The 16,512-nt window shown below is 34.7% G+C and overlaps 1 protein-coding gene across 32 annotated transcripts; it reads right to left on the reverse strand.

Moving 5' to 3' along the window:
• Nucleotides 1-202: 202 nt before the first annotated feature.
• Nucleotides 203-16,297, reverse strand: LOC114300972 (uncharacterized). Of its 32 annotated transcripts, XM_082917288.1 has the most exons (12): nt 16,116-16,291; nt 15,938-15,988; nt 14,586-14,708; nt 13,545-13,796; nt 11,487-11,525; nt 10,827-10,975; nt 8,878-9,565; nt 2,615-5,655; nt 2,405-2,462; nt 1,201-2,306; nt 968-1,027; nt 203-530 (listed from the first exon to the last, which is right to left on the reverse strand). In XM_082917288.1, the coding sequence occupies exons 4-7, from the start codon at nt 13,748-13,750 to the stop codon at nt 9,540-9,542; spliced, it is 420 nt and encodes a 139-aa protein (XP_082773414.1). In that variant the 5' UTR covers nt 13,751-13,796; nt 14,586-14,708; nt 15,938-15,988; nt 16,116-16,291; the 3' UTR covers nt 203-530; nt 968-1,027; nt 1,201-2,306; nt 2,405-2,462; nt 2,615-5,655; nt 8,878-9,539. The 32 variants fall into 32 exon arrangements, 16 of the variants coding, with proteins under 16 accessions (XP_082773414.1, XP_082773425.1, XP_082773421.1 ...); XM_082917299.1 differs by having other exon boundaries at nt 1,201-5,655; nt 13,545-13,633; nt 13,714-13,796; XM_082917295.1 differs by having other exon boundaries at nt 1,201-3,695; nt 5,467-5,655.
• Between the last annotated feature and the right edge of the window lie 215 nt (nt 16,298-16,512).

Genomic DNA, 16,512 nt, shown 5'->3' on the forward strand with positions numbered 1-16,512 from the left:
CTGTAGTCAGCCCAATGAACAAAACGGGATTTTCCCGGGACGTTCGGGCGCGTCTACAAAGATATTAAAGGATAGAGACCATTGGAATATGTCACGACCTAAATCTACCTCTATAGGTTTAGCATCGTAATCGGCCAGTAATCCTAAGATTATCAATGGCCTCTGAGACAGATTAACAAAATAAAGGGCTAGCGAAAACAAATATCAAATATACAATGTCCATAGAGCTGTGTAGACTTATATGGGATAGAAATTTCAAACTTTATATACATATATAAATGCATCATTCTTACGTCACCCATAACAAATAAAACAAAAAGGGACTTAGCCTTATGACAGGTAAACAAAAACTTGTCCAAAAAACGTAAGAAAATAAAAACTTAAGACTTGTTCATAGCTTAGTCACAAACATTGCCCACGGAAACTTGACCACAAAAGATTGTCGAGAACCTCCACATGAGGTAAAATGGTTGGCTTGACAGAAATAGATCTAGACTGGAAGTCTCAAGCCTAGTCACACGCTTGGTCACCTACATACATAATATAAATTATGAGCTAAAACCCAATGAATAGCAACAGAGTAAAGCTTTTGATAAATGATGTCCATAACAAATTCAGAAATCAGAATTCAGATCATAAACAAATTCTTATAAATAATCAGATCAGTAAACAGTTATACGTGGTGCATCCATTAGCTAACAGATCAAATTGGTCATAAAGACCCACGTGTAGATCAGATAGTTAATTATGCATAATCAATTCCATGAATAGAACCCACATAAAACCTTGGTACCCGGCAACAAATAATAGATAGTAGATATAGATAATGCTAAGGATGCCACGATTACATTTCAGAAAATTGGACATTAATTTATGATTCACAAAATAAGATTTCAAAAAACAAATCATATCATATCAGTCAGAAAATACTTATAGTCAAACATTGCATTATAGAGTTGTTACTCACAGATAGCTCCAAAAGTAGAACAAACAACGTAGACAAATCGGTCGAATGATGGCGCATGACCTACACAAACACGTGATGGATACACATCAAAACACACTTTCTGTAATCTTTTAACTCATTATGCTTCTTTCTTAGTGTGTTCCTACTTCTTATCCTCATTATTATAGTTTAATCATGGTTTAAGAATGCCTAGGATGTAATGAGAATGCAATTATGCACTTTGAAGCACTTACGAAAATTTTAGAAAACAAGGCAGTTTGCTTGAGCGAAGCTTTGGTTGCTCGAGTGGACCCCTTGGTCTGCAAAACTTCCAAGAGCTCTCATTGTACGCTCGAGCCAACTTCTTGGTTTCTCAAGCAGTCTTTTGGTCACTCAAGCCAACCATCAAACTCTACAAAACTTCTGAGAGCTCCAAATGTATGCTCGAGCGACAATTTGGTCGCTCGAGCGATGCAACCAAATTCTAGAGTTTCCAGAATGCGACTTCAACTCCAAAACTCAAATCCAAAGCATCAAACTAATTTTTTAGTCCAAAACTCAAGAAAAACACTTAGAAACTTGTAGAAAAACATGAAATGAAGTTCAATTCACAAAATCAAAGCCCAAAAGCATGCCAATTCTTCAAAACCAAGTTGAAACTTCAAATTTATATACATGCATGCAATGACTCAAGCTCCTTACTTTCAAAAAATGAACATAGGACATGATTAAGTATGAAATCATGGTGAACTCTCAAGATTTAACAAAAATAAACACTTGCATGTAAGAATTGAGTGAAAATTAAACTCAAAATCTATGAATTATGCATGCATGCATGGATTGATTTTCCATACTACATTCTAAGCTTGATTCATGTATTTAATTCCTAAACCCTCTTGAATTCACATCCAAATTAGCTTAATTTCATAGAGAGAGAGTTCAATTCTTACCTAGAGCTTTTTATTCCTTCGATTCTAGCAATTTCTTGAGCAATTTTTTCCAATCCTCTACAATTCTCTCCTTCTTTCTCTTTAGAATATTGAATTCTCTCTCTCTCTCTCTCTCTTTCTCTCTCTCACGTTTAACTCAAAGGATGATGGAAAAATGTGTGTAAATGTTTCCTAACACTCATATTAGCCTTATATAGGCTTGCTTAGCATTTACCAATCAAGAGTGATTAAAACTAATCCACCTAGCTTAATTTAATCGTTTTATTTTAATTATTCTGAATTGAATTCTAATTAAACTTACCATAGCAGTTGAAAAATTCCAAATAACACATTGACTTCATCAATTTCGTGTTCGGATGCTGATAAAGCCTTCAATTTTCATATTGAAACAAAATTTTAGAAAGATATTCCTACAATAGACAAATAGAAACACAATATACACAATTAGCTCATAATTCTTCTTAAACATGTATTAGGCATTCTTAATTACGGATTAGTAGTTAATTACGGATCGGGGTTGTCACAGAATAGCATCCTCCATACAGCACTTTCTGAGTACTCTTGTCCTGAACAAGAAAAGAGTTCTCATCAAAAGTAATAGTACAATGTTTGTCTACAGCCAATTGATGGACTGAAAGTAAATTGGAAGAAATATTGGGAACATGAAGCATTTTAGTAAGATGAAAAGGAAATTAAGGAGTAGGAAGAAGTCCTTTACCCGTATGAACAATAGGTAAGGTAGTACAATGGTTGCCTACATTCAATTGATGGACTGAAAGTAAATTGGAAGAAAGATTTGGAACATGAAGCATTTTAGTGAGATAAAAATGAATGAAGGAGAATGAAGAAGTCCTTTACCAGTATGAGCAATAGGTAAGGTAGTGCTATCACCAATGGCAACCTAATCATGGCCTTGATAAGGCTAATAAAAGGAGAGATTGCTGAGATCATGTGTCCTGTGATTTGGGGCTTCTGAATCAAGAAACCAATTCAAATCAGGCTGTGGTGAGCTTGTGGTTGGTATAGAAGTAACATATGCCTTGGAATGGCCTTGAGATGGTGATGAAGCTGGTGAATAGGGTGCAAACGTATTTTGATTAGGCTAAAAGCCTAAATCCAGTCTATGCTAACAATCTAGGGCAATGTGATTCACTTTACCATAGATTTGACAAGTCACTTGTGCAGAAGTAGTGCTTGTCCTACCTCGAGAAAACTGATTAGGACCTCCTCTCTAATAATGACTGGTATGAGAAAGTTGAGGTCACATATACACTAGTTAAAGAACAAGCTTAATCGAATTGTTAAAAAATGAGCAACAATGGAAGATTATCTGAGCCAGTTCAAGGCAATATCAAATTAGCTAGCCTTAGCTTCATCACCAATAGATGATGAGGATTGTCACGCCCCAAACTCGCCCCTAAAAGTTCGGGCATGACCCATACAGAAACGGACACTTAACCTGATATACATATCATATGGGGCCTGAACGGAAGCATTTAATATAATAAAATAACACAGAAAAGCATCCATTGAGCTAAACCTAACATGCCAGGATCACATTCGTGAGAGTCATTTATTTTTAGACATACCCATACACATACATGACCGCATGAACAAACATTGGTATAGAAAGGGATTGTATACATACATTTTAACCTTAGGTAAATAATTAAAGTGCAAGCCAAAATCTTAACAAACTTGACATAAATGCATAGACTTGGTCTGGGAGCCTGGGCATACTGAGGTTGACAACTGAAGGGTGAGCTTCAAGGGTTAAGACGAACTCCCAAAGTGATTACCTACAGAACATACATAATATAAAGTGAGCGAAGCTCAGTGAATAATAGTACATAAACGATTCAATGCTCAACTTGAATTATAATACATATAAATGCATACATAAATAATGAGGCATAAGGTTAATTGATTCTGTATTAATTCTTGAATGGCCTAAGGCCCAGTCTTGAAACATATTGACTTGAAACATAATAACTTGAAACATAATATCTTGGAACATAATGGCTTTAAGCCCTTGGAAAAAAAGTGGCGATAGCCCTTGAACATATTAGCATTAAACTTTTAAACATGGTGGCATATAGCCTTTGTACATATGGCATGAAGCCCTTGAAAAGTTGGCATAAAGCCCTTGAAAGTTGGCATAAAGCCCTTGAAAAGTTTGGCATGAAGCCCTTGAACATGTGGCACGAGGCCCTTGAAACATGTGGCACGAGGCCCTTGAAACATGTGTGTATGAATTCAAGAGGTGTCTCACACGGACTCTAGAGGTGACTCACTCCGTAGTACTTAGTTCCGTATAGCACTTTGTTTCATATTATAATAACTTATCCGGAATGGCCATAGGCCTCATAACTTGCACAAATGTATGGACTCAAGAGGTGGCTCGTACGGATTCTAGAGGTGACTCGCATTGCAGCACTTAGTTCCGTACAGCACTTTGCTTCATACCGAAAATACATAATGGCCTCTGGCCTCATAGATCATATAGAATGGCCATAGGCCCAGATTGGCTATAAGCCTCATTCATATATGTATGGACTCAAGAGGTGGCTCACATGGACTCTAGAGGTGGCTCACAATGTAGCACTTAGTTCCAAGTAGCACTTTGTTTCATACCAGTAACTAACAGGTTTTACAGACCAACCATACATATCATGTTATATCATAAACAGAAACAAATTCATACATATGCATTATGCATAATTCATGAACAAAAATTAGAATTCTAACTTAATTATACCTGGCTCTTCAATAGTGCTAACAAGTCCATATAAAGCATCCTTGTTCCTCGGTACTAAAAACTTGTAATATCCTAGAACTTATAACATACGTGAACTTGTAACAGACTTAAACTTATAACATACGTAAACTTGTAATAGGCTTAAACTTGTAAACTTGTAACATACGTAAACTTGTACCATACTTGAACTTGTAACATATATAAACTTGTACCATACTTGAACTTGTAACATGCGTATACTTGTAACATACATGAGCTTATAACATACTTGGACTTGTAACATACATGAACTTATAACATACTTGGACTTGTAACTTTCACGAACTTGTAACATTCTTGAGCTTGTAACATTCTTGACTTATAGCATACGTAAACTTGTAACTTAATTATTTGAACCACGGTATTATTACCCCCGGGTAAGGGCCTTGTGCTAAAGATGATGTGAATACTTCTGCATATATGAATAATCATTCATTAAGTTATAACGTAACATATCAGAAAACAGAGCATTTCTTGTTATATTACGTCATTATTGTGCGCTTAACAAAATAGAATAATTCATATTCTTATGTGGGTCACATAATGATGTTAAACTTTTACATTCATGTCGTAGATTCCGAATAACTTCGAATTCATATGTAACACAACAAAATAACTACAAATTCGTATGGATTCACATAACTTTCCAATTATTCCGATTCTTCAAAGATGAACATAAGTTCCACTTATTCTTTAAGAAATGACATAGTATGCTTATAAATAACAAAGGGTTAATATTCGTCATTAACAGAACAAGGATTCCAAAATCATACCGACGTACGCGAATCTTTCAGCGTTCATGTAAGTTCACATTGATTTCCAATTGTCATAAATGTTCGTATAACACTTACAAAGAACAGAGCATTAGTGACAATAATTATCAACAATAGATAAAATGTACATTTTTTTGTACTACTACTCACAGTGCTACAACGGAGTGTTTGTCCCTCCTGAAGTGTGCCCTGTACACATATATAACTTAGTCATTAGTTCTTTTTTCTTTCCTTCATTATTCTTCACAAGCCCACCATTAAGCATCCATTTATACTACAATTTCCTCCATCTCAATATATATCTATAAATAGAAGATTACCATTCTTGCAAACACAGTATGGAACTTATAATCAATCACTTTGATTTCAAGATAGAAAAGAATTGTATGGACATCCTCCACATTTTTCCAAAAATCCTTGAATGTCTAGGGTTTTCACCCAAAAACCAAACATTTCCTATCTACATAAAGAAACTCCATTAAATCATTCTCTTGATTTTAATAACTAAGCAAGCCCACAAGTATTTAGCAAAATAATTTGGGATGAAACCCATTTCGGAAAACTCCACATTTTAGGTCACAAAAATTAAAATCAACATAGTTAATACCATCTCACATAATCAACACAATTCAACATAAACAACATGATTCAACTCAACATCATTAAATATAATTCAACATAATTCAAACTAAATCCTTGAATCCCATTTCGACATTCCACAACCAAGTTCATGTCATCCCTATCCTTAATAAATTATTTCCCCAATTTTTCCTTTACATTAAAGCATGAATTACAACATTCATAACAAAGTTCATTCGCAAATTTTAAACATAATTTTCAAACATTTCCAAATTCTAATTAAACTTGAACACATATAATTCAATACCTCAATTTCATTATTCTACTTTCAATTTGGGCCAAATCGTTGGGTATCATCATTAATCAACCTAGGGTTTCAAGAAAAATGAGGATTTTTAACAAAAATTCACACTTCTTAAATCACCACTTTTAATTCCAATTTTCCCAATGATTCTACATCTAGGATTCACAATTCATCATTTTAACCCATCAATTTAACTTCCAACATCTCAAACTCTAAATCCCCAAATCTCATAATATGCCTTAGATGACAAAAATGAAGATTTTTGCATTAATATAATGAAGTTACCATAAATCTATCCATAGATGTAAGTATTGAGGAGATTTAGAACCCCTACCTCGAAGAACAAACAAAGGAGCGAGCTTGGATGAGATTCCACCTCAATTTCGAAATTCAATCGGTTGAAAATGTTGACCCTTTCTTGTTCTCCATCCTTGATACAAGATCCATGGATGATTTGTTGATAAAAGTGGTGGAAATTAAGGTTTTGGAAGCTAGGGTTTCGGACATGGAAGAGGGGAGAAGAAGAGAGGAAAAGAAATTGCAAGAAATGGTCCAAAAATCCCGTTTTTAGAGCTGCTGTCCCGCACAGACCGCACGTGCGGCGCTATTCCCCGCACGTGCGGCTCTGCTTCCAGCACAGATGTGAAAACTTCAAACGGGCATAACTTTCTCATCGGGACTCCGTTCTAGGTCGTTCTTGTGTCCAAATCGAAGCCCCGGAAATAATCTTTCCAATGGTTCTAACCTCACATTCAAATTCCAAGTGTGGAAAAAGAAAAGGAAAAATGAATGACGGCTGATCGTAGGTTAACTATTCGAATTAAAGTTTTTGGTCCAATCTTACTTTACCATCATATTACCACCTCAAGCAACACCCCAAAATAAAATGAGGAGGTTCCAAACATACCAATAAAAATGTCAAAAATGAACCCACGTGTCTCCTTATTCAACAGATATGAATCCATAGTCATAAGGTTCACTTACTTAAACTTAATTCCACGTGACATTTCATAATAAGCATATAAATACACATAATGAGGGACTGAAAATATATCGGGAACACATACGAGGGTTGGGTTATTACACTCTTCCCCCCTTAAATAAGTTTGGTCCCTCAAACTTGCTTTATCATGTAATACAAGGAGAATCATATTCCAAATCAAAGCTTCTCACGATGTTTACTAACATCTACCGGATACAAAGATGACATTCTCGACAAAACAAAAGAATAACCGCCCCGGATTCGAAGCACACTCGTTCATGACCGTCGGTGGCCGGTCCGAAATCAGTTAACATAACCCACCCGTACAAGACCGTCGGTGGCACCATCCGTACTAGACCGTCGATTGCAAAACATAATCCACCCGTACAAGACCGTCGGTGGTAAAAGAATTCTCAACAAGGGTGCTACATAAGTTTAACGTCCCCTAGCATGAAAGGACCTTCCAAGAATGTCATCAAAAGAAAGCTAATACTTACTGCGGAAACTCATGGATATCATTCATTCTTTTGAGGAAAGTAAGCCACTTATAATCGTAAGGTGGGACATCTTCCCCTAAGAAGCATTTCTTCTAGTTACAACATCGATTAATCTGATTTCTTTTTATTTTTATTTTTTAATCGCTTCAGTATTCACAACTTATAATTATAGACCAGTCGTCTGGCTCAATCAATTAACACGATAGAGTATCTAGTTACTTCATATGCATAGGTCCTACTAGGTTCGTTCATAGGATCAATAAATTCATTACATATACAGTAATCACATCCATTCAGATTGCATAATATCTAGGAATTCCATAATAGCCTAACAAAATAATTTGACCATCAATATCAGAGTTAGGCTTCTTAGCAAGGTCAGTTCAACATGACAATAAGTCAATTCGTAATCATATCATGAGTGGGGTACATATCGGTACCATCAACATAAAATATCTCCATGTCCTCTCTTTTTAACAAAGTTTACCACATCATACAGAACAGTTTATATTAGAACTTCCAATACAAAATAGAGGACCAGAATGGCAATTTATAATATCGAACATTTGCCTATTTACATAGAAATATTTCACAAATGGTTTCCCACATTTTAATTCTTACGGTAGTCAATAACTACCTCTCTTTTTACAAGTCTCATGTAGGCAGACACATAATATGGATAAAGTCCTTTATGTCGTTCAATCATTCTTTCGACAAAATCCTAATTACGGTACTTACCCTTTTTACACATAACTGTCTCGTACAGCCGATTACTCTTAATATATTTCTACTATCATATAAAGCACAACTTATCCAATATCTAACACAATAGTTTTTCAAAAGCATAGCTCCAAACATTACTACGGCATGGAAGACATAACTATATCATAAAAGTTAGAGTACCACATATATCAGTTTCTTTGGTCTTAGGCATATTCCATACTTAGTGTTTAAACAATTCATCTAAACTGATGGGAGATAACTATCAATCCAGAAATAACCACCGATAACATATAGCTTGATTAATCATTTGCATAAAATTGCCTTACCAATCATTTTCCCTTTTCATTTTGTCCCACCAAACGGAGGTAGGATCCTCCGGATCCTCTATCCTTATTCTTGCCATGATCTGATCAACAATCAATTACAATATATACAAGGGATGTTCAAGAGACATGGATCATAATCGTTAGCATTAACATATTACATATAACGTTGCTATCAGTTTCTTCACATATTCTAAGGATGTCATGCATGAGGCCTAACTCTTTTCTAGACATCCTAAAGCTCAATGGATTCGTGTGTGAGATAGCAACTCGTGCTCTGATACCACTTGTCACGCCCCAAACTCGCCCCTAAAAGTTCGGGCATGACCCATACAGAAACGGACACTTAACCTGATATACATATCATATGGGGCCTGAACGGAAGCATTTAATATAATAAAATAACACAGAAAAGCATCCATTGAGCTAAACCTAACATGCCAGGATCACATTCGTGAGAGTCATTTATTTTTAGACATACCCATACACATACATGACCGCATGAACAAACATTGGTATAGAAAGGGATTGTATACATACATTTTAACCTTAGGTAAATAATTAAAGTGCAAGCCAAAATCTTAACAAACTTGACATAAATGCATAGACTTGGTCTGGGAGCCTGGGCATACTGAGGTTGACAACTGAAGGGTGAGCTTCAAGGGTTAAGACGAACTCCCAAAGTGATTACCTACAGAACATACATAATATAAAGTGAGCGAAGCTCAGTGAATAATAGTACATAAACGATTCAATGCTCAACTTGAATTATAATACATATAAATGCATACATAAATAATGAGGCATAAGGTTAATTGATTCTGTATTAATTCTTGAATGGCCTAAGGCCCAGTCTTGAAACATATTGACTTGAAACATAATAACTTGAAACATAATATCTTGGAACATAATGGCTTTAAGCCCTTGGAAAAAAAGTGGCGATAGCCCTTGAACATATTAGCATTAAACTTTTAAACATGGTGGCATATAGCCTTTGTACATATGGCATGAAGCCCTTGAAAAGTTGGCATAAAGCCCTTGAAAGTTGGCATAAAGCCCTTGAAAAGTTTGGCATGAAGCCCTTGAACATGTGGCACGAGGCCCTTGAAACATGTGGCACGAGGCCCTTGAAACATGTGTGTATGAATTCAAGAGGTGTCTCACACGGACTCTAGAGGTGACTCACTCCGTAGTACTTAGTTCCGTGTAGCACTTTGTTTCATATTATAATAACTTATCCGGAATGGCCATAGGCCTCATAACTTGCACAAATGTATGGACTCAAGAGGTGGCTCGTACGGATTCTAGAGGTGACTCGCATTGCAGCACTTAGTTCCGTACAGCACTTTGCTTCATACCGAAAATACATAATGGCCTCTGGCCTCATAGATCATATAGAATGGCCATAGGCCCAGATTGGCTATAAGCCTCATTCATATATGTATGGACTCAAGAGGTGGCTCACATGGACTCTAGAGGTGGCTCACAATGTAGCACTTAGTTCCAAGTAGCACTTTGTTTCATACCAGTAACTAACAGGTTTTACAGACCAACCATACATATCATGTTATATCATAAACAGAAACAAATTCATACATATGCATTATGCATAATTCATGAACAAAAATTAGAATTCTAACTTAATTTTACCTGGCTCTTCAATAGTGCTAACAAGTCCATATAAAGCATCCTTGTTCCTCGGTACTAAAAACTTGTAATATCCTAGAACTTATAACATACGTGAACTTGTAACAGACTTAAACTTATAACATACGTAAACTTGTAATAGGCTTAAACTTGTAAACTTGTAACATACGTAAACTTGTACCATACTTGAACTTGTAACATATATAAACTTGTACCATACTTGAACTTGTAACATGCGTATACTTGTAACATACATGAGCTTATAACATACTTGGACTTGTAACATACATGAACTTATAACATACTTGGACTTGTAACTTTCACGAACTTGTAACATTCTTGAGCTTGTAACATTCTTGACTTATAGCATACGTAAACTTGTAACTTAATTATTTGAACCACGGTATTATTACCCCCGGGTAAGGGCCTTGTGCTAAAGATGATGTGAATACTTCTGCATATATGAATAATCATTCATTAAGTTATAACGTAACATATCAGAAAACAGAGCATTTCTTGTTATATTACGTCATTATTGTGCGCTTAACAAAATAGAATAATTCATATTCTTATGTGGGTCACATAATGATGTTAAACTTTTACATTCATGTCGTAGATTCCGAATAACTTCGAATTCATATGTAACACAACAAAATAACTACAAATTCGTATGGATTCACATAACTTTCCAATTATTCCGATTCTTCAAAGATGAACATAAGTTCCACTTATTCTTTAAGAAATGACATAGTATGCTTATAAATAACAAAGGGTTAATATTCGTCATTAACAGAACAAGGATTCCAAAATCATACCGACGTACGCGAATCTTTCAGCGTTCATGTAAGTTCACATTGATTTCCAATTGTCATAAATGTTCGTATAACACTTACAAAGAACAGAGCATTAGTGACAATAATTATCAACAATAGATAAAATGTACATTTTTTTGTACTACTACTCACAGTGCTACAACGGAGTGCTTGTCCCTCCTGAAGTGTGCCCTGTACACATATATAACTTAGTCATTAGTTCTTTTTTCTTTCCTTCATTATTCTTCACAAGCCCACCATTAAGCATTCATTTATACTACAATTTCCTCCATCTCAATATATATCTATAAATAGAAGATTACCATTCTTGCAAACACAGTATGGAACTTATAATCAATCACTTTGATTTCAAGATAGAAAAGAATTGTATGGACATCCTCCACATTTTTCCAAAAATCCTTGAATGTCTAGGGTTTTCACCCAAAAACCAAACATTTCCTATCTACATAAAGAAACTCCATTAAATCATTCTCTTGATTTTAATAACTAAGCAAGCCCACAAGTATTTAGCAAAATAATTTGGGATGAAACCCATTTCGGAAAACTCCACATTTTAGGTCACAAAAATTAAAATCAACATAGTTAATACCATCTCACATAATCAACACAATTCAACATAAACAACATGATTCAACTCAACATCATTAAATATAATTCAACATAATTCAAACTAAATCCTTGAATCCCATTTCGACATTCCACAACCAAGTTCATGTCATCCCTATCCTTAATAAATTATTTCCCCAATTTTTCCTTTACATTAAAGCATGAATTACAACATTCATAACAAAGTTCATTCGCAAATTTTAAACATAATTTTCAAACATTTCCAAATTCTAATTAAACTTGAACACATATAATTCAATACCTCAATTTCATTATTCTACTTTCAATTTGGGCCAAATCGTTGGGTATCATCATTAATCAACCTAGGGTTTCAAGAAAAATGAGGATTTTTAACAAAAATTCACACTTCTTAAATCACCACTTTTAATTCCAATTTTCCCAATGATTCTACATCTAGGATTCACAATTCATCATTTTAACCCATCAATTTAACTTCCAACATCTCAAACTCTAAATCCCCAAATCTCATAATATGCCTTAGATGATAAAAATGAAGATTTTTGCATTAATATAATGAAGTTACCATAAATCTATCCATAGATGTAAGTATTGAGGAGATTTAGAACCCCTACCTCGAAGAACAAACAAAGGAGCGAGCTTGGATGAGATTCCACCTCAATTTCGAAATTCAATCGGTTGAAAATGTTGACCCTTTCTTGTTCTCCATCCTTGATACAAGATCCATGGATGATTTGTTGATAAAAGTGGTGGAAATTAAGGTTTTGGAAGCTAGGGTTTCGGACATGGAAGAGGGGAGAAGAAGAGAGGAAAAGAAATTGCAAGAAATGGTCCAAAAATCCCGTTTTTAGAGCTGCTGTCCCGCACAGACCGCACGTGCGGCGCTATTCCCCGCACGTGCGGCTCTGCTTCCAGCACAGATGTGAAAACTTCAAACGGGTATAACTTTCTCATCGGGACTCCGTTCTAGGTCGTTCTTGTGTCCAAATCGAAGCCCCGGAAATAATCTTTCCAATGGTTCTAACCTCACATTCAAATTCCAAGTTTGGAAAAAGAAAAGGAAAAATGAATGACGGCTGATCGTAGGTTAACTATTCGAATTAAAGTTTTTGGTCCAATCTTACTTTACCATCATATTACCACCTCAAGCAACACCCCAAAATAAAATGAGGAGGTTCCAAACATACCAATAAAAATGTCAAAAATGAACCCACGTGTCTCCTTATTCAACAGATATGAATCCATAGTCATAAGGTTCACTTACTTAAACTTAATTCCACGTGACATTTCATAATAAGCATATAAATACACATAATGAGGGACTGAAAATATATCGGGAACACATACGAGGGTTGGGTTATTACAAGGATTAAGCTTGTTCTTTGACTGGTGTTTATGAGAGCTCGACAGAGAAGTGAATCTTTTTGCAAGAACACTCCAAACCTAATGGCTTGTTTGATAGTGCAACATAGTTGTAAATACAGATGGAGACAAGGTTATAGTTAAACAGCTCAAAAGGTGTGCATCAATGCTGAGCCACTGAGTATGATTTGGATTAAGAACTTCATGATTACTTGAGTCTAATACCATAGATGGAGGACATACCTCAGATCCATCAACATATCCAATAAGCTTTGTTCTCTTAACATGTTCTGCATATGACTCCTCCATACTATATAATTTGTTGAATCAAGCTTTGTGAAGACAAAAGCATTGAGATTCGATATTAATAGTGTGAGATTCAAAGGCAAAACAGAGGTTAAAGATGAAGAACCTGTTGTAGCTGTGATGGTTGAATTAGGAGAGGCCATTGAAGTTTCTTGCTTCAAAGATTGAAACTCATGAGAGCCTAGGGCTCTAATACCATAAAGATAATTAGAATTGATTGAATTGAATATCACATTACAGAGATGCAGTACTACTTATATACAAAAAACTATGTTAGCTAACATAACCATAACTAATTACTAACTACTAGACTTAACTATAGTTAAGTTCTAGCAAACTAACTGATTACTTGTGTTTTATAACACATGCATGCAGTTGCAATTGTGGTTGAGCCCTTGATTGTCTTGACTGTGATTACAGCAGCTCAAGCTTAGGCTTTGATGATAAAGACACAGGTGACTGTGATTGCAACAGCTTAAGCTTAGGCTTAGATGATGAAGGCTCAGGTTCAGCTTGCTTATCATAGAGTACACCAGCATTGTTAATTTAATTGCCCTTTATTCTATCTCCATGTGTACTAAGGTCTAGCCTACACACACAAACTTGCAGGCACACTGTATATTAAGAACATAAGATTATGACTGAATATTAGATTTGTTATAGAACTTGACATGGCCTGAGATGCAGGATTAGAGATTTGAAATTGATAACTTAATGAGTTGCTACAAGCAATATAGGATTATGAACGTGATTCATGCTTATATTAGTTAGTGCTGTTAGTCTATATAAGCTTACAATTTTGACTAATCATGTATGCTTTGGTTTAGAGAAGAGTAAGAGAAGTATCCTGTCACAATCTTATTAACCAGTCTTCAAAGAAAGAACATTTCCACAATTTTATATTTATACCAAAATTGATATAAACACTCAAAATATAAAAAGATACTAGTCAGTAAAGTTTAGTGTTATAAAAATTACCTAATAGACTAAACATAGATGTTCCAATCAGAACTCAGAAGCTCTCTCTTTAAATCCATTTATTTTCTAGCATTGTGTTTGGCCTTTGTGTGAGATTCCAAAGCATTTTCCAAGTTAAATGACCTGCAAGAAATTTTGGGAGAGGGAAAATTGAGATAATATTTTTGGTAACATTCATACTATATCAGTGTCCAATAAATATCAACAATTAACAAAGAACATTTAAAATACACATTAACAAAGATAACAGATTGTTATCCCAACAATATGTAGAGACAACATGGGTGTATATATATTCCCAAACAAAAATAAGAAATTAAAGGAAGTGTTAGAAATCATGAACTCCTTTAGTAATCTAATAATCTGAAACCTAAAACTTGCAGGACCAAACTTTCCCTAACAGTATTTGCAATATGCCTTGGATTCGAGATTGGAAATAAGCAAGAGAGACTACATACCATACCAATCTCAGCAATTTCTCTAACAAAATCAAATCCATACCATACACACTTGACTCGACATAGGGAGCAAAACTCATGGTCATTCTATAGTATATGTTTATAATCAATTAATTTCAATTGCCCAAGAGCTAGAAAAATAAAAATAAAAATAAAAATATTACATATCAAAAGATTTGTGCATTGCCACAAGCACCAGCTTCTTCCATCTACTTGATTGATTCTGTCTAAGAACATGTATATAGTCCCTTACCTTAGTTCTTACTTCTTCTATGAATTTTTAGAATGTAAATAAGGGGGAAATTATTATTGTGCTTCACATATTAACCTTAATATGAAACTAATTTTATTAAGCTGTAAAAAATTCAATAAATAAACAAAACACTAACTGTACTACAAAAAATTTCAATCAAAATTCCAATGCACCTTCATCAGAAAAATACTAAAATAAAATAAGTCTATACAAATTTTTTCTTTGAATAGCGTGTCATAAATTCTTTTTAAAAACTATATGTAATTGTGAGTAACAAAGCCATATATATATATATATATATATATATATATAGAGAGAGAGAGAGAGAGAGAGAGAAAGAGTGGGAGAGAGAGATGGGAGAATAAAAAGTAAATGAATCAAACCCTAACTTTTGCTTTCTCACAGTATCTCTCCTAAATTCTATGAAATTTGTGAAATTGGCTATGAATCGCAAAACAAAAAATAATTGAATTCAGATGTGTGTATATAAATATGCATGCATATGTGTGAAGAATTGAAAATAGATAGAAACATTTCAGATGAGAAAAGAAAGAATTGCAAATAATTGAAAACCTAGCTTTCCTAAGTCAGATAAAGAGAGACACAGAGGTGATAGAGGAGGTCAAGGATTGAAAAATTACTTGTATTCTCACAAGACACCGATGAAATCACCTAATTTGCAATGAAATCACCTAAAAATTCAACAAACTGACAGGTACATTACAAGCTTCTGAATTCAAAAACAATTTGAGAGAGAGAGAAGAGAGATTAAGAAATCGAGAGAGGGAGAAAGAGCGAGAGAGAGAGAGAGTGCCATACCTGTGACGACCATGGGTGAGTGCGGGAGAGAGCTAAGGCACATTGAGAGCTTCCATCATAGGGAGAGAGAGAGAGAAAGAGCATTATGAAATTGAAATTGGGGAAAATTAATTAAAGAAAGCCGTTTAGCCACTTATTATTGGCATCACTTACTGCGGTTGCTAATATATATATATTGGTGACTGCTTACTTGACAGTCGCAAACGAAGTAGACGCAAAAAGTCCCTTTTTCTAATAATGGTTCATTATAGAAAAATGCTTGGGAGCACTAAGTAGTGCTCCCACTAATTAGGTGGCAGTGGGTCCCGCTTTTAATGATGTGATGTTTTGGTCTTGGAGTTGTATTTTTTTTTTTTTTTTTACTTTTTTAATGCATTAGTGCTATTAGTGGTGATGT

Source organism: Camellia sinensis, chromosome 2, assembly GCF_055761805.1.
Source record: "Camellia sinensis isolate YWXY chromosome 2, ASM5576180v1, whole genome shotgun sequence".
NCBI lineage: Eukaryota > Viridiplantae > Streptophyta > Magnoliopsida > Ericales > Theaceae > Camellia > Camellia sinensis.

What these genes read in the sequence shown, in the direction of transcription:
- LOC114300972 (XM_082917289.1), bottom strand. Translation starts at nt 13,750, where the DNA reads ATGGCCTCTCCTAATTCAACCATCACAGCTACAACAGGTTCTTCATCT. An exon ending in GATATGTTGATGGATCTGAG is followed by an intron (nt 11,526 to 13,544) that starts GTATGTCCTCCA and finishes ATATGTGTACAG; the next exon opens with GGCACACTTCAGGAGGGACA. An exon ending in AAGCACTCCGTTGTAGCACT is followed by an intron (nt 10,976 to 11,486) that starts GTGAGTAGTAGT and finishes TCATATATGCAG; the next exon opens with AAGTATTCACATCATCTTTA.